At 40.4% G+C, this 17,444-nt stretch overlaps 2 protein-coding genes across 2 annotated transcripts; one reads left to right on the forward strand and one right to left on the reverse strand.

Annotated features, from left to right (window-relative positions):
• Positions 1-1,269: 1,269 nt before the first annotated feature.
• LOC139289978 (lymphocyte activation gene 3 protein-like) lies at positions 1,270-4,072 on the forward strand. Its single transcript, XM_070911655.1, has 8 exons — positions 1,270-1,318; positions 1,442-1,562; positions 1,692-1,912; positions 2,056-2,310; positions 2,420-2,737; positions 2,832-3,089; positions 3,213-3,334; positions 3,750-4,072. Exons 1-8 carry the CDS (start codon positions 1,270-1,272, stop codon positions 3,843-3,845), a joined length of 1,440 nt encoding a protein of 479 aa, XP_070767756.1. The 3' UTR covers positions 3,846-4,072.
• Positions 3,910-17,410, reverse strand: plekhg6 (pleckstrin homology domain containing, family G (with RhoGef domain) member 6). The gene is made up of 15 exons (XM_070911654.1): positions 17,386-17,410; positions 14,975-15,194; positions 14,006-14,140; positions 13,570-13,707; positions 12,802-12,897; positions 12,624-12,674; positions 12,206-12,355; positions 11,360-11,470; positions 10,227-10,376; positions 9,533-9,667; positions 8,850-8,969; positions 8,605-8,737; positions 8,398-8,513; positions 6,320-7,869; positions 3,910-4,747 (listed from the first exon to the last, which is right to left on the reverse strand). The coding sequence occupies exons 1-15, from the start codon at positions 17,403-17,405 to the stop codon at positions 4,567-4,569; spliced, it is 3,306 nt and encodes a 1,101-aa protein (XP_070767755.1). The 5' UTR covers positions 17,406-17,410; the 3' UTR covers positions 3,910-4,566.
• Positions 17,411-17,444: the final 34 nt, after the last annotated feature.

The following is a 17,444-nucleotide window of genomic DNA, read 5'->3' on the forward strand; positions in this document are numbered from 1 at the left end:
AGATAGATAGATAGATAGATAGATAGATAGATAGATAGATGGTCTTGTTTTCTTGGAAAAACTGGGACTATACTCTGGCTCTAAATATAAACAATGACAGTGTCTGGTAACATACAACCGTGTTTTACTATATTGTCATTCATTATGTGTTTATGCTTATGTTTATGTGTTGATTATATGTTTATATACTGCTTGTAAAAGATGAATATGGGGGTTAAAGTTAAGTGCTACCAATCAGGGTAAAAATACACTAGTTATCCATTATGACAATAAAAACACAAACAGAGCACCAGTTGAAAAAACAAAATAAAGTTAAAATGAAAAATTTTTTTTTCTGTTTACAGTGAACTATGATATTTAATGAAATATGCTTCAGTATAAAAACATTTGACTGGCAGTGTAGGCCTGTTTGTACTACAGTGGTATAAGAACTGACGAAGAGGGAAACAAAGAAGCGAGAATGGAGGCGATGATTCACTTTCATGAATATCCATCAGAACAAGATACCATATCACTGAATGGCCTTGTTCTCATTGTACTGATGATGATGATGATGAGAGCTGTGAGTTAACCAGTGATTGCAAACGTAATTGACTGGAAGTGACGGAGGAGTGACAGGGTGGTATGGCGTCGCAGTTTTACCATCTCGGTTTCAAAGCAACAACTAGAGCTTCCGTGAAGTGATAAACAAGTAACTTAAAGTCACATTCAGTGCAGTGAGAGAATAAGTGTAATGTAACTTAATGCTCATTTGGCTCAGAAGCATTTGTAAAAATTAACTTTATTATGAGGTACAAATACAGTATGTCTTACTGTAGATGCTGCTGTGCATTGTCCTATACTGTGCTTGTATCTTGTGTATGCTTTGGCTTGCAAATTGAATGATGTTACATATTTGTACAACACATATTTGATGTGAAGAGGGAAACCGCATGAAGAGAATCCGCGGGAGGAAGTGGGTCTCCTTGTTTACATCTCTGTCTTACAGTTTCCAGGTTGACACAGACAGACCGCATCAGGTTGTAGCTGAAGTCACATGATCAGCAGAGGAACTACCAAACACTCCGCCCCCATCAGCACCCACGGGCTCATATATATGCCTCATCAACACTGTCAGAGAACACATCACGCAAACAGAAAGGGAGACTTTAGGAGGTGGAAAACAGAGCAGATAGACGTTCAAGAAGGGGAAACAGATTAAAGTGAAATTTGTGGACACACAGCAGTGAAGAGAAGAACATTTTTAACCAAAACAAAAGCAACAAAAAGATGCTGTTGGAGTATTTCATCTTCGGGGTGATTACCTTTCTTATGACAGGTAAATATATGATTTTTTTTTTTAACCACAAAAATATCTTTTGGTGATAAAACATATATCAGATACACATATTTTTCATCACATTTTCTTTCTAAAGTGAATTTGTTCATGTTTCTTCCTCAGGGGCTCAATGTGAGGTAACTGAGGTGCTTGCTGAAGCAGGCTTTCAGGCTGTACTACCCTGCAAATGTAGCCCTTTGACCACCTTTGCCCCCACCATCATCTGGAGTAAAGCAGACAAAGGGTATGTCCAAACACCCACAAATCCCTCAATTTCCCTCACCTCACTATCTATTTGTCCTTCAACTTCAAACTAAAGACCTGTATCAACATGCTGATGACACTGGATTGTTTGTGACACCTCTTTCCACAGCACTGTTTGGAGAAAGCAAAAGAGCGGTCTGCAGTACTGGGGCTCTAGCTGGTCACAGAAGGGGATCCAACGCGCACAATGCCCCCACTCGAAGTTTGAAAGAGGCGACTACAGCCTGCAAATCAACAACGTGAGGGAGGAGGATGGAGGAATGTACTATTGCAGGGTGGAACATGGAGACCAGGTTGCTGAAAACAAGGTCATGCTCAGAATCATTAAAGGTAAGAAACGTACACACAGTCTTGAAACCCTCAAATGTTTTGACTGTCTACACTTAAATACACTTTACGTACTGTGTACGTCTGTATCAGAAATGATCCGTAATATATGTCAATAATCTCATCCTCGCCTGCATCCTTTAAAGTGTCTGTCTCTTCATCGGTTGCCATATGGGGCAGCGACGTTTCAATCGGCTGTGACGTGACTCCTTGGCCTCACGGAGCCGTTGTGCAGTGGAAGTTGAACAACAGTCCATTTGTGCCTCAGACTAGAATCACCCCAAACAGAGTAAAAAGTGTTGTGACGGAGAAGGCAACTGCGAGAGTGATGGGAAAATGGACCTGTGTCGTGGGCTACAAGGGCAAAGAGGGGCGAGCTTCATCCACTCTGACTGTGCAGGGTACGATTCTGAGCAAAAGAGATGAAGAGTTATCTTAAGAAGTTAAGCGGTTTGGTTCATCTTTTTAATTGATCTTAAACTCTCCTCTTTCACTCCCTTTCTCTCGCAGGAATCATCCAACCGTCCAAAGATAACACTAAAGTGTATGCTGCTGTGGGATCCGCAGTCACCCTCCCTTGTGTGTTCTCCCCTGGTTTAACCCCCTCTGGGCCAGTCTGGGAGAAACTGAAACCTGAGTTTCTTTTTAAACCTGCTCCCGGTCGCCTTCCTGCCTCTTTCTCTGCATCCCCGCCATCCTCTCAGCTCCCCTGGGAGAAGTCTGCCAGTTTGAAAGAGGTTGCGTTTGAGGATGAGGGCAGGTACAGATGCTCCGGGACCATAGAAGGACAACGGGTGACTCGAAATATGCAGCTTGTTGTTGCCAAAAGTAAGTTTACATGGGTTCAGCAAAGTAAAAAACGTCTTTATTTTGCCTTCACCAATAAATCTAATATTTTTTTATTGTCTTGTTTTTCTCTCAGTTGGCAGCAGCATCCCGTCAGACAAAAAAGGCTCTGTGACACTGACCTGCCAACTGACTGACTCGAGCCAGGTCACCGACTACGAGTGGGTTCATGTGGTCTATGACCTCAACGGCACCCAGTCAGTTGGGTCCATCCAGAAGGGGAAGACTCTCAGTATAAGCAAGGTGTCCGAAGAGAATAGGGGCGAATGGGCATGTCGTTTCTACGGGAAAGAGGGCATTTTGGGAAATGTAACATACAACATTCAACTGATGAGTAAGCTCTTCTCTTGACTTATGACAATATGCTGCTAATAAATATACTCAAAATATACAAATGATAAAAAAAATCTCATATTGTGCATTTATCTGACTGTTTTTATATTGTTTTTCCCCACAGGTGGTCTGAGTGGACAAAAATCATCAGGTCTCTCACATAACACAGCTGCCGTGGTCGGTCTCAGTTTTCTGCTCCTTGTTCTGCTGCTGATTTTGGCTCAGATGTACAAGAACCACCAAAGGGTAAAGACCTGTACCTCAGAGCACTGGGAAAAATACCATCATTTAACCCTGTAATCAATTTCACTTGACAGTGTGATTTTCTTGGGAGGGGAAGGGAAAAAGAGTGACAGTTGTATGGGATTATTTCCAATTTCTCACTAATATTTTTTTTCCCATGAATGGTGCAAACTCTTGAAATGAGGGGGATTATTGTCTTTGCTTCGAGATAAGTCACCTGATTCCAGAAAATGCTTTGCTTGAGTTTTGCTGGAAAGAAATGACTTTATCTCATTAACTGATTTCTCACGTTATATGCAAAATACTAAGCATTACAAAATATTAATTGCTTGTTTAAAATCGAGAAACGTGTGCATTCGTACATCAGATCTAGAAGTGGGCCGTGTTGCTCATTTTAACAATCTCTTTTTTCCCGCAGAGGAAAAGGCTCTTTCAGTACCCTGCACTGGAGACGATTATTCACACCACCTCCAATGAGCGGGAGGAGAGAGAAAGGAACAGAGTGAAGAAGTAAAGACACATTACAGCAGAGGCATCGCAGGAAAGATCTCACGGTGCTAAACTGATTGAGATCCATCTTCTTCATGCCTGCAATACGCTGGGAGACTTTTATTTGCACAACTTTTGTAAATACAGTTATTTTCAGGGCAGCCGTTGTAGCAGTACTGTTGTTGAATTTGAAATGTTGAATAATATCTTTGTAACTGTGTTCAATTATTCTACTGTATGTGAGGATTTGTTTCTATATGTATGTATTGAGAATAAAATGTTTCACAAATAAAGTACATTGAACAGAAGTAAATCTGTTTTTCTTTATTACAGTCTGAAACTCTCAGGTAAACGAGAAGGGAAGATGATTACTGATATAAATAATATAGACAGTAATTTATAAAAATAATGTTTCATTATATTTACACAAAACACTGACCACATGTATGTATTATTCTAAAAAATATATTGCATTATTTTACATTATTTACAGAATCATTATTGGCCATAAATTGAGATTGAAGACCTAGAAGTTTGCTGAACTGCAAGAAATTGGAGAAATATTCTGATTGCAAAGGTCCTTTTCTTCTTTTGTCTGCTTCAGCTTTTCATAAAAAAGCCTGCTGTCCTTGTTCATTTGTCCCTCTGTAGTTCACAGTCATGGACTGAATTTTGAGTTTGCATAATTGACAGTCTAGTTTTGGATTCGCTCAGTGACTACAGGACTCTGTAGCTCAGCTTCAGAGCTACACCTGACTACACTCCCCGTCTTCTTGCTCTGAATGTCCGTGGAGATCCCAAAAGGCCAAAGATCGGCTGATGCCCTCCAGAAGCCCCTCGACTCCAGGGTGTAAATGATCCATGACTTCGTCGTCATCAAAGCACCAACCTGACCAGTCCACATTTACACCGTCCGTAAAGACAACACTAAAGAAAGGGAGAGATGGAAACAGATGATTCATTTAAAGTATTTGCTGTGCAAATCCTTTACTATAACTGCATGGACTAAATTTAAGAAAACAAAAAGTTAGTATTGAGATGTACAATACAGTGATTTCGACATTATGCATGGTGTTCTATTTAATACAAGTTTAAAACTGAGAATGAGATAAATCTAAACAGCATAACAAGGAAACTGTTGAAGTGCCCTGTGGAGTTTCTGATGTAAACAATCCACAATTTAAAATATTCAAAAGTTTTATCAAATGTTTTTTGAGATACAAAATACATTCAACATGTTAATTAGGACATAAGGATGCACGCAGCGCTTCGTGGTTAGAAACATGAAAAACCCAGTGTAATTTTTCCGTTCTCACAGAACAGTCTGTCCATTACCAGTGAACACTGAAACACTGAAAACTCATCTCAATAGTAAAGATTTGACAGTTGCACACTAACTGTGTCTACTATTTAAAGCCAGAGAAGTAAAACTCTCATGTGATGGCACTGAAAAGCTCTGCACCAAAGGATTATCTGCTATGGCACAAACTTTATTTGAATGTCGAAGAGCTTCCAAATTGTGTGATGGTAATAGAGCAGCAGGGTGGAGTTCCTCTTTTAAAGAGTGTATGTGTTTGTTTTCCTCTTGTGGTGTATTTTGTTTTTTTATTTGTTTATTGTAAAGCACTTTGTAAGTTCTCTTTAAAGAAGTACAAAATCAATACGATAATTATTATTATTAGAATTTGAATCAACAAATATACTTTTTCTTTATTGCTAACTTTGCACATTGTGCCTTAAAGTATTCAGAAAGCGCAGTGTGCACTCTTTCACAGCTGGATCAACAATAATACAAAGAGCTCTACTTGCTCTACTTACTCTTGGTAACCCAGTTATGTGCCTGTTCTGAGGCACAAAGATTGAGACTCCTAAATAAAAAAAATAAAAAAAATAATAATAATAATAATAATACAAATGTTTCTCTATGTTTCTAAAACGGGGGCCATTAGAAATGCAAGACTTTGGCTTTCAGGGCTCTACTTGCTCTACGTTATCCAGATATGTGCCGCTCTGTGGTTAAAGATTGAGATGGTCACACTCTAACTGGGAAGATAAAATGATGTGCCACTCTCACATTTCAATTTTATGAATGACTTATGATGCTTGCATGTTTTCTCTGATACTGGATGTATTTTTGACGTACTTTTTAAAGCTTTAGTTCATTGTTTCATTGTTTGACAAATGGACTTTTATGAACTGATCAATTGTATTTATTGGTTCCCTTTTTAATCAGTGGCTTGATGGGCTAATGAACTACACAAATGCTCTCTCGGAAATGTAGTAGTTAGATTCTCTCAGTATTGTTGTGGAAGTATGTCGTTCATATCTCATCTGTTGTGACAGGTCTAATTTGTGTTTTTTTACTGTGCATGGGCAACTCATTTTTCCTCTGCGGATTAATTAAGTTGTCTATCAAAATCAAATCCATACATTACCGAGACAACATGCTAATTAATCAAACAATGAATAACATGTGAAAGTAAAGGACACTTTACTAACCTGTCTCTCTTCTCGTCATCGTCTCCGTCCACCAGCTGCTCTTTCCATCCTTTACTCACTGTGAGGGCTCTGTGCCTCATTAGCTCCACCTCCTCCTCCCACTCTGTGTCTCTGTCTCCATCACTGGGGGATGGTGATGGTGATGGTGTGGTGGAAAACGAGGGGGAAGGAGGAGGATACCTTGATCTAATATTGGCCATTTTCAAATTTCTGTCTCTTCTTAATCCATCTCTGTCCCTCACTCTGTCTTTGGCTCTTTCCAAAAGACCCTCCAGAGGTGAGGGGTGTCCGTTTGGATTATGTCCTGAGGTGGGTAATTGTGTATCTTCTGCTTGGTGTAATGTGTACAGATTACTTGACTGCAGACGAAGTCCATGGCCTCCTTCAATGACGATGTTAGGAATGGAGGCACTCCTTTGGGTTTTCATTTTGGGCCTTTTGTCATAGAAGTTAAGATCAGGCAGCTCAGATTCAGACAATGTTTGAGAGTCTGGAGAGACCCTATCATGCATGTTCCAAAACATCCCTTGGTTCTGCTTCAGGTGGCCCAGCTTTAGCACACGGTGTGAATTTGAGCTTTGGCCAGTAGGAAGAGAGTTTCTCTTGATGTTTAGGTTGTAGTCAGACTTGGATAAAGAGTAGTTGTCTGACCAATCCTGTCCTGAGCCCTGAAGAAACTGCCTGGACGTCTGAGAAGAGGGACCCTGATGGGTGCTGATTGGCCTCCTCCTCCGTAACCTGGGTGACTTCAAATTTTGGGAGAAACCCCAAGCCTCTGGAGATGTCTCCATGTCTCCAGACTGGTTGTAGCTGGAATTTCTCCTGGTGCTCTGGTTCACAGACTGTGAATCTGAGTTTGTTGATATTCCTCCTTCTCCCAGTACTCTTAAAAACTCACGCCCTTCCCTGGATGTTGTTGGCTGGTAAGGAGGTTGTGAAGTGCTATCTTCGTTTGTTGGGTAGTCGACATCTGGATATCCACCTAGTAAGAGAGCATGTGGTCCAGCTGTGTTGTATCTTAATGGATCAGCTGCAATACTGTGAGTGAAATGATCCAGATTAGGTGCAGATTGCACCCTGTAGTTCCAGGTCACCCTTCGCTCCTTTGTCATGAGAGATTCAACCATTTTCGCTTCTTCCTCTGTGTGGATCCCAGCATGCTCTCCTCTCACTCCCATTTCTATCCATTCATATCCTTTGACTGCTTGTTGCCGAGCAGCAATGCTCCTACGCAATAATTTACGGTTATTGTCATTGGGCTGGGAGTTCAAAAAAGATAAAACATTATTGTTTGTGGCCACATCATCTGGAGGTTGATACTGTTCCTCTGCTTCTTTAGACGCCAACATCCCATTTATTGATTGGGGGATAATACGTTCCTCAGTAAGTTCATCCACAAACGTCCCTCCTCTTGAATGCATAAGAGGTTCTTCCTCTGTCTCTATATCGTCCGTCTTGGCTTCTGCAACAGGTTTGGCCTCCAGCTGTTGGATTTTCCAATTTTCCAGTAGTCTGTTGCTCTCTGTCTGTCTCAGGTTCCTCAGTGTTTCCTGAAGATGTAACAGAGATAAAATAAATAAATATGCTGAACTGCTTCAAGTGCACTATGACAATGTTAGCATGCTGATGTTAGGTATTTGTTTATCATGTTCACCATTCTAGTTAGCATGTTAGCATGCTAACATTTGCTATTAACGCTAAACACAAAGCTGAGGTTAATTTGAATATTACTAGTTTTGCAGGTGCAAAGTGTTGGACAAATTGAAATTTTGACTCGATGATGGCGCTAAAGGAAAAGTCAGGGGAATGGCAATCAATTTAATAGTGTGGAGACAGAACCAAAAATGTCAAAAAGGAAAAGTCAGGGGATCACCGAAGTCTTTAGGAATCATCCTCTAGGAACCTTGAATGTCTGTACAAACAACATTTATTTCATTATTTATATTTCAGTCTTGACTAAAGTGTTGGGCAGACAATCGACTGACAGACCGTCATTGTCATCCCTAGAGCCAAGCTGCTACCATGGCAACAAGTTAAATTAGACTACTGTCATTTTAAAAGATTAAGTCAGTTTTTACCTTTGCCTGGTGGATGGTGGAGACCCATGTGGAGCAGCTCTCTGAGGTGCTGGCTGCAAATATGTAGACATTCATGGCACTCCGAAGTTCACCTACCTCCACGAGAACAAATGAACCTGGAGAGATATGACTGTGGGATATATAATATATATATATATATACACAGAATCCTGTCTTGTATCTTGTACATAAGAAATTGTCACTCACAGCCATCCTTCAGTGCTATGCAATACGTTCTGTCGAGGGCCAGAGGAGGTCGAACTACCTTCAGCCGCTCTCCTTTCTTCTGGACTTTGGTCATTAGAAGCACATCTGAGAAAAGTAGAGCCACCACCTCCAGCTGCATCATACCATGGGCGAGGAAACAAGAGAAAGCCAAAAAAATAATGACAACAATGTTCTGAAGAGATTGATTTAAATATACAGTAACTGAGTGCACTGGTTCTGCTCACCTTGCTGTCTTTTCTCCCCCGAATCTTCAAGTTCTCCTCCAGCAGCAGCTTGCGTACGACTTCAGGACCTACTCCTCTGATGGGGCATGTTAGGTCAAACTGGCAGATCACTCGGACATGCTGTCAAGGAAATACGTCACAAGTTATCAGCAGTAGCAAAACATATTAGAGCCAATATCAGTTTATTTTGGCAGAAATGTTCACTATTGTTATTATAGCCTGACATCTGAACTCTCACATCCTGTCTCCTTCATAAGATTGTAATGAAGGAGTTTTTGTTGACTGTATTCCACTGATTTATGACAGCAACTTACCAACTAATTAAAGTCTATCAAACAACTTCAAAGAGACACAAAACAACTGCAAAGACTGTGAAGACACCCAAAACAAAGAGATGCAAAAGGACCACAAAGAAATGCAAAAAGACTACAAAAGGACAAAACAACTACAAAGAGACACAAGTGGACTAAAAAGAGACACAGAACAACTGCAAAGAGAGGCTCTCTTTCAGTCTGGGCTGCCCTTATTGCAGAGGAGGTGGGTCCATTGGTGTAATATTAGCTCTGTAGTGAAGGACTTGGACAAAAGGTTTGGATTCCAGTGAATTCACAAGAATGTCATGTCTCAGCTGAGTTTGTGAAAGACAAAATATACAGCCTTTAAAGGAAAGCATCACATTTTACCTTGTCGATTTCTTCATTTATTCCCTCCACCTCGTATCCCTCCACCCTCTGAGCAGAGATGTTGAGAGCGAGTTCCTCATCTTTTAGCCTCAGGAAGTCATTGATACTCTCCAGAAAACTGTTTACACTGGATAACTGGAGAGGAGCAAGAAGAAGCTACTGTACTGTGCAGAAATCTGGATCATTATCAGGTCATTAAATGAACTGGGAGAAGTCAGAAGCTTTTTCATTAAACGCCTTATGTGTGCCACAAATCACATAAGCTGAACCCTTTGAATGGTTACATGTTAGCTTGGTGTTACTCTAAAACCAAACATACTTGATCCTGTGTCATTTAATTTCATCAATAATGAAGAGGATATTGAGAGATTGAAGCATCTCACATTGAATGTTTGGGGTAAAACATCTTGAAAATTTACATTTTACCAAAGATTTCTTTTTGAATAGCAGCCATTCCCCTTGCTATTGCTATGTTTTTTTCAAGACATCAATAAGATATTTAGTGGATTTATCTGGAAGGATAAATGTGTATATAGCAGCATAGTTTCAAAAAAAGCGGGGAAATTTACAAGTCAATGGGTTTAGCTATAACTCTAGGAATACAGTGTGGCAAAATATTGAACAAAAAGCAGTTAATATGTTGAAATATAAGATTTCTGATGGTACAGCCCTTCACGATATAAACATTTCTCACCATGCCTCTGAGTGTGTGCTGTACGTGAGGATCCTGGGTGGTTTTCAGCACGGCCTTGAGCAGTAGAGGGTACTTTGTGATCCTCTGATGGGGTTTGGCCTGCATGTCCCCGAGCCGCATCCGCTCACACTGAGGGTGAGTCTCCACCCACTGGACAGGACAAAAACACAAGAACATTGCCTCAAGTCAGTGCTTTTGATTGAAACACTTATTATTACATGGTGCCTACAGTAAACGAAATAGTATCTAGTCATACAGATAGTTTTGTTTTTATTTTTTCAATGTTTTTAAATATATTTTGTTTGTGCTTCTCAAAGCACTGGAAAATTACGCATAAAAAAACTTAATATCAACCTATCTTGTCATAAACAATGTCCCAGCTACTCCACAGAGTAGACCAGAACATTATTCTGTCATTCGCCTCCACAGGAGAGGTAGCAGAAGACTGATGCCTCAAAGCCTTGACAAAAAAAAACATATCTACTAAAACAAAAACTACCACGAAGTGAGTTGTTTTTGTTTCGTTTGATTTGGATGAGCAGACCCTTTTAAGGCCCACCATGTACCATTTCCTGGTAAAATATGTCTGAAAACAAATCACCTCCCACTCAAGTTGACAAGTGTGATGGTAAGTCAGAAAATGTGTGAATAAACACACAGTACACCACACAGTTGGGGTACCTGGTTCTAAACACAACATAGCATGTTAATTGTAGGGAGCCAGCTGTATCAATCCAAACAAAATTCCTGCTTTTCGTATTACAGGCTGTCTGAGAAGTGTTGCAGGCAACGCTTGTCTTGCATCACTTTTCCCATGTCCTGTACTCAGTTTTGTGAATTCCTTTAAACCGCTGTTAAGTCTGAATCATTTGAAGAAGACGTTGGTGCAACAAGTGGTTGCCCTTCAGGAAGCGGCTATGACAGGCTGCCCACGAGGTTATGAAAACATCACAACCACAGAAGTGCCACCATTAATAACAGAACAGTTAGTCATTACATTGAATTCCATTTAAGTGCACTCATTGGTGGTAATAGGTTTTGTGTGGGTGAGTATTTCAGTGTATGTGTGTGAGCTTTCATTTTCATCGACTGTGCATGTTGTGCGTATGGATATCTGCTGCTGCTTACTGTACCTGGACGTAAGTGAGGAAATGTGGGTTGCTCTCCATCTGCCTGCGTGTGAACTCGAGATTGTTTTCTTCCTCCCAACAGTAATGCTGATAGGAAGAGAAGCGCTCATGGAACTGGGGACAAAAAGAAAAGGATGACTGAAATCTAAATCACCCTGAAATCTGTCTTTGAAACCAAATCTAATTTTAGAGTTTGAGCCTGATGTACCTGAGTAAGCTGGAGGAATTTATAAATGCTTACTGAGAATACTACTGGTATCTTCTAAGAAATGCCTAACTAAGAGATGGCTGAAGAAAGAAATACGTTGTGTTGGCATCTACAATATTCACGTAGTGGAGAGATAAAAGATTACTCAGAACTTGAGAAAAAAGGGTACATTTGCAGATATGGATTGAAATGATTATTCATGTTTGAATATACATCATAACCCCCCCCCCTTTCTTTTTCCCTCATGTTAAAAATGTCCTCCTGTTCATATGCTGGTGATTTTGTTGTATCATATCATTACATATTATATTATTGGATTAGTATATTGTTGGAGCTAGTTTGTAAATGTATTGTACACTGTTGGGTAGTTTCAACTAATCAATTATAATTTACATGCACAAATGGATATCTGGATATCTTAATCTACAAAGTAACTGGTAACCTTGGCTGTCAGATAAATGTAGTGGAGTAAAAAGTACAATAGTGTAGCAACATAAAATGGAAAAACTCAAGTAAAATACAAGTACCTCAACATAATACTGCATGTAAGTAATGCACTTAGTGAGTTTCCTCCACTGACAGGCACAATCATACCTCTTAATGTGTTTTTGTAATGTATCTTGCAGACAGTGAGTTCATACCTGCAGGCAACTGGCCTCCAACCTCATGGGGTCAAAGGGCTTGCCTGTCCTCCGCACTTCCTGTAACATGGGATAAATCACCTCCTGCCAGAACAGCTGGTGTGCAATGAGGATGGAGGGAAGGTTGGAGAAAAGCAGCTCAGGGGTCACCTGTCACATGAGGAAGTCAAAACAAAATAAAAATCATAGTGTTAAAGTTGAACCTCCCCTGCTTCTTTGTTTTTTTCCGTCTTCTCAATGGAAATCAGTTGTTGTGCTACACTTTCCACTTGTGTGTTGTATTCTGTAAAAGCAGAGCGGATGTTCATGTTGTGTCAATATATGTCAGTGGTATGCAGAACAGTGGAAAGTAGGCCTGCTGTTTGAGTGAGTTATGTGTTTCCAGAGTAGATGAAGCTGCACGCTCTGCAGAACTGACCTCCAGGAGAAATCCATGTTGGTGCATGTTGACAAGAGCTGCAATAACCAACTGAGAGAAGCAGACACAGCTTTGTTAAACATCCTGTGGAAAATCCCTTTTCAGCTCTGACATATGTGAAAAGAAATACTGTATTTAAATGAGACTATGACTGCAGCTAGAGAATGACATATTTTACATCTCTGATGATAATTAGCTTGTTGATGTAGGTGAGCTCAGTATGGACAAACTCCCACAGCGCCTCCTGCTGGTGTCTCTGCACCTTAGCCATCGTCTGAGACAGAAGAGGAGAGAAGAAGGAGGAGGGAAAGGAGACAATAATTAGAGATGCAAAATGTACATACTGAGCAGGTATTTTACAGTAAGAGCATGAGAAACATTTGAAGGATATGATGGGAGTCTATGTATTTGTCATTGTCAACAAATCCAATGAAAAGAACAAAGCGCTATAATCTCTCAATTCTTTCCCACTTCCCCAGCTTGTCTGGAGCTCTCAGGCCAAAGCCCATTAATTCCTATAATAGACATAAATCTTTAAAAACACGTCACGGAAATGTACTTACTTACAATACTTTTATTTCATTTCCTATAAAGACTGGGCACTGCAAGACTTTAGCTAGCGTTACTAAAACAGGAGTAAATAGGAGTAGATTTGTTTGGGGCTATTTTCAGCAGCGGATTTGGTGCTCTAGTGAGTATCTACAGCAGCAGGATGGTGCTTGTTGGATTCACTTAAAATAAACTACAGTCCCCATATTCATGGTAATTAAGGAACATGTTACAACAGTGTGAATCATTGCCCAAACGATGGAGCTCTATGACACAGAGGAATAAACTACAGTATATAGTAGCTTTTGATACACAGACGATACTTGTCAGTTGGATCAATTCATTCTTTTCATGGCAATACAAAATATTGCCAGAGTTGTCCAGTAAGAGCCCGTACTGAATGAGAGTGCACTATATCTGTCCAGTTCTTCTCCAGCGTCGTTCCCTGACTTTCCTCCTTCCACCTCCACTTCAGACTGACTGGCACAGCGTAGGCCCCCAGATCCTGCTTCAACACATCCAGCTGACCTCGTTCCTGTGGGGGTTGTTAAAGGCCGGGAGGACAAAAATAAGATGCAATGTAGAAGGATAGGAAGAAAAGAAACACAGAGGTGGAAAATCTGATGTCATAATGAATCACTGATTCCTTAGAAGTGATCAACAGTTTTTGTGAACACTTGCGGTCATACGTTTAAAAGTATGCCAATGGAGCAGAACAAGTAGTGCTGCAGTTTTTTCTGTTGTTTGAATGCGGGGGACACGGTTAGAGCAAGTCTGTATCTGTTTCCAAGCATGTCAGCATGTAGTGTGATGAGCAGGAGACAACATAATACCTCAGACGCCGGGTTCTTCTCAGACACTCCCTGGCTGAACAGGACCTGCCTCAGTGCAGCTCTGGGTTTGGCTCCTGCAGATGCTCCCTTAGTCACTGTTGCAAAGTCAGTCACGACTTTCTGCTTGGTCCGCCTCTGGAGAGGGAAAATACCGCCAGGCTTTTTATTTTCAGGTTGTGTTTTCTAGAATCTAGACTGTGCTTATTTTCCCATGATTTGTATTTTACAGCTGTCTATATGGAGTATTCAGTGGCACTGGCAGTGTAACACACACCTGGCGTTTCCTCTGAACTTCCTACTAGTTTTAACACCTGGACACTTGATACTCAATGTAAAAAAACTCCAGTCCTGCATTCGAAACCTTACTTTGATAAAAGTACAAAGGTGCTATCAGCAAAATGTACTTGAAGAAAAGTATAAGTACTTGTGATGCCAAAGGGCCCCTCTCATAGTGTCACTGATGCACTCATGTGTAAGCAGCATTTTTGTTGTAGTTGGTGAAGGTGGATCTGATTTTAACAACTTTATAAAGTATTGAGCTGTTCTTATCTTATCTGCAAGACCTTCAATCTTGGAATGATGTCTATAATTGAGTCCTAAAACTTCGCTACACTAGAATTATGAAAGTTGATTAGAAACAAGTTTGTGTTGGGTTAAAATATTCCTAAAACATTGGCAGATTTTTTTTTTCACTTTTCAAAGGAAAAAGGGAGATTTCCTCCAGTTTTAGAACATGGTAATTTTTAGTATAAAAAACAATCTGCAAAATAACTACTAACTACAGATGTCAGATGAAGTAGTGGAGTAAATGTGCAAGGCTTCCCTCTTTGAAATGTGGTGGAGTAGAAATATAAAGTAGCATAAAATAGCAGCTCAAAACTGCACTTGAGTAAATGTACTTTGTTACATTCCACCATGTGAGTACAGTAGGCTGCCACCACCCTCACATTCCTGTCCCACTTCACTTGCCTGATAGCCAAGCGTATTGAACTTGTGTTTGTCTGCTGACCCCCTGTGGTGATGGTTTATTTCTGCAGCTGCTGACGTCCCATCGACAACGTCTGGCTCTCTGGTCTCCATGTCCCTCTGCCTCTCCCCGTCCGTGCCGTCTCGCCACGGCACCGATGCTTCCTCCATCCGTGATTCATTTCCCCCACCGCTGTTTACATGCGGTGCTTTTGAGGAAAGGCTGTGGATAAGCACACAGGGTTACTCATTGCCAAAATAAGGTGTGTGAGGCCACAGAGGAGAATAGTTTGTTTCAAGAAAAGGCTTTACGAGAGAGGCACTGAGAGTGGCAGACAGAATGGAGGGACATTGTGTGCTTTGTTATCATTTTAAAGGGTTCACTTAGACTTTCTTTTCAGGGCTAACACTTTATAAATGCTACGTAAACAAACAAACACAGATGGCAACAAAAGAGACAAAGCTGAGTTATTATAAACAATGGGATAAGTTACTCCTTTAAGACAGTGGTTCTCAACCTTTTTGGCTTCTGACTCCTCAAAATAAAGCACGTCTGCTTGTCACCAACTCAACCAAAGCTGTTTTATTTATAATTATAATGATTATTTTTTTAGGGACAAGAATAGCATGAACCAGAGCCACATACCACAGCATGTATAACCTTACTATAGTTAGTTTGCAATGCAACAAGACTGACTTTAAAATATATAAAATTCAAGAAGAAATACCCACAAAACAGCACAAATAATGTTACTTCCACATGTTGAACCCCTGAACAGTAAAACACGTCTGTCCAAGTGAAGATTTATGACAGGGAACCTTACAGTTCTCCACTGTACTACTGAGCCAGAAACCCTGAGAGGTACCACCTCCTGAGGAGCCTGGTTATTTAGGCAATTTATGGCAGAGTTTAATATTAGCAAATGTAATGAAACAATCAAAACTTTACATATTCAATTTTTTCAGTGTATGGCACTAAGAGCTTAAGAGCTCCAAATCATTCAGTAACTCACAAGAAAAAAACATAACATTATCTTGCAACCTCTTGTGTGTGTCCTGACCCCAAAGCTGGGAACCACTAGTATAAGATTTAATTTAGTAAGTCATTTAAGTAGATGTATTTACAGTGCATCCGGAAAGTATTCACAGCGCTTCACTTTTTCCACATTTTGTTATGTTGCAGCCTTATACCAAAATGGATTAAATTCATTTTTTTCCTCAAAATTCTACACACAACACCCCATAATGACAACGTGAAAAAAGTTTATTTGAGATTTTTGCAAATTTATTAAAAATAAAAAACCTGAGAAATCACATGTACATAAGTATTCACAGCCTTTGCTCAATACTTTGTTGATGCACCTTTGGCAGCAATTACAGCCTCAAGTCTTTTTGAATATGATGCCACAAGCTTGGCACACCTATCTTTGGGCAGTTTCACCCATTCCTCTTTGCAGCACCTCTCAAGCTCCATCAGGTTGGATGGGAAGCGTCGGTGCACAGCCATTTTCAGATCTCTCCAGAGATGTTCAATCGGATTCAAGTCTGGGCTCTGGCTGGGCCACTCTTGAACTGGATGCTCTAATAGTGAAAGGTAAACTATTTCAAAGGCTGGTGGTTCTCTCTAAAGACTGTCATAGATACACAGTAAATACTAGGAGTCAGTCAGGCTGTCAAAGACCTACAAATCATCACTGTTGCATCTTACAGACAGTGAAGCTGATTCAACAGGACACCAATAGTTTCACACAGCTCCAGTTACACAGTTGAGCGGGTCGTAGCGTAACTCCAGGACTCATCTGACGTTAGTTCCCACAAATCCAACATCAATGTCAACTTGCAGAACGTCCTGCTGCAGATTGAAGTTACGGCAAAGAATGTGTCTCCATTCTCTGGAAATGTTTCACCATTAACAGATGTAGCCGTGAGAGAAGTGCCATTTTAACACACTGCTGTGAGTGCAGTGTGGGATTTCTGCTTAAACAGGTTTTTAAAAGTTATTCCAAAAGCAAACACACTCACACGAGCAAACACACTGCAGACAGGTACACTGCACTAATCTGCTCATGCTATACTGTCAAACATCAAAGGACTGACGCAAGCGCTTTCATCACGGTGTCCTACCTGTTAACGATCACTGTCTGTATCCCGCAGTAACACACTTAACTTGTCTGAAATTACATTATATCGCAACCCATTCAAAGACTCATACTGTGACAATAAAATGTTTATTAGTAGTTTTATACCCGCAGTAAATCAACAAAACAAATGCCACAGAACAGTCTGTGGATCCACACAGTAGCTCCAACATGAGAGTGATTTACTGAAGTAAAGTGCTCCTCATGAGTATTATACACTCTCACCATTTCACACTACCAGCTATGCTTTTTAATAGATAAAATCAAAGACTTTACCTGGGCCTGGTTGGATCCATTTTGTTTCACACAGTCATCTTTGGTTTCTGTTAGCTTTC

Source organism: Enoplosus armatus, chromosome 9 (assembly GCF_043641665.1).
Source record: "Enoplosus armatus isolate fEnoArm2 chromosome 9, fEnoArm2.hap1, whole genome shotgun sequence".
Classification (NCBI taxonomy): Eukaryota; Metazoa; Chordata; class Actinopteri; order Centrarchiformes; family Enoplosidae; genus Enoplosus; species Enoplosus armatus.

Coding starts and splice junctions, on each gene's coding strand:
- LOC139289978 (XM_070911655.1), top strand. CDS start 1,270: ATGCTGTTGGAGTATTTCATCTTCGGGGTGATTACCTTTCTTATGACA. Junction 3,090..3,212: donor ATACAACATTCAACTGATGA/GTAAGCTCTTCT, acceptor TTTTCCCCACAG/GTGGTCTGAGTGGACAAAAA. Junction 3,335..3,749: donor TGTACAAGAACCACCAAAGG/GTAAAGACCTGT, acceptor TTTTTCCCGCAG/AGGAAAAGGCTCTTTCAGTA.
- plekhg6 (XM_070911654.1), bottom strand. CDS start 17,405: ATGGATCCAACCAGGCCCAG. Junction 12,898..13,569: donor ATATAGTGCACTCTCATTCA/GTACGGGCTCTT, acceptor CTTCTGTCTCAG/ACGATGGCTAAGGTGCAGAG. Junction 11,471..12,205: donor TGGAGGCCAGTTGCCTGCAG/GTATGAACTCAC, acceptor TTTTGTCCCCAG/TTCCATGAGCGCTTCTCTTC.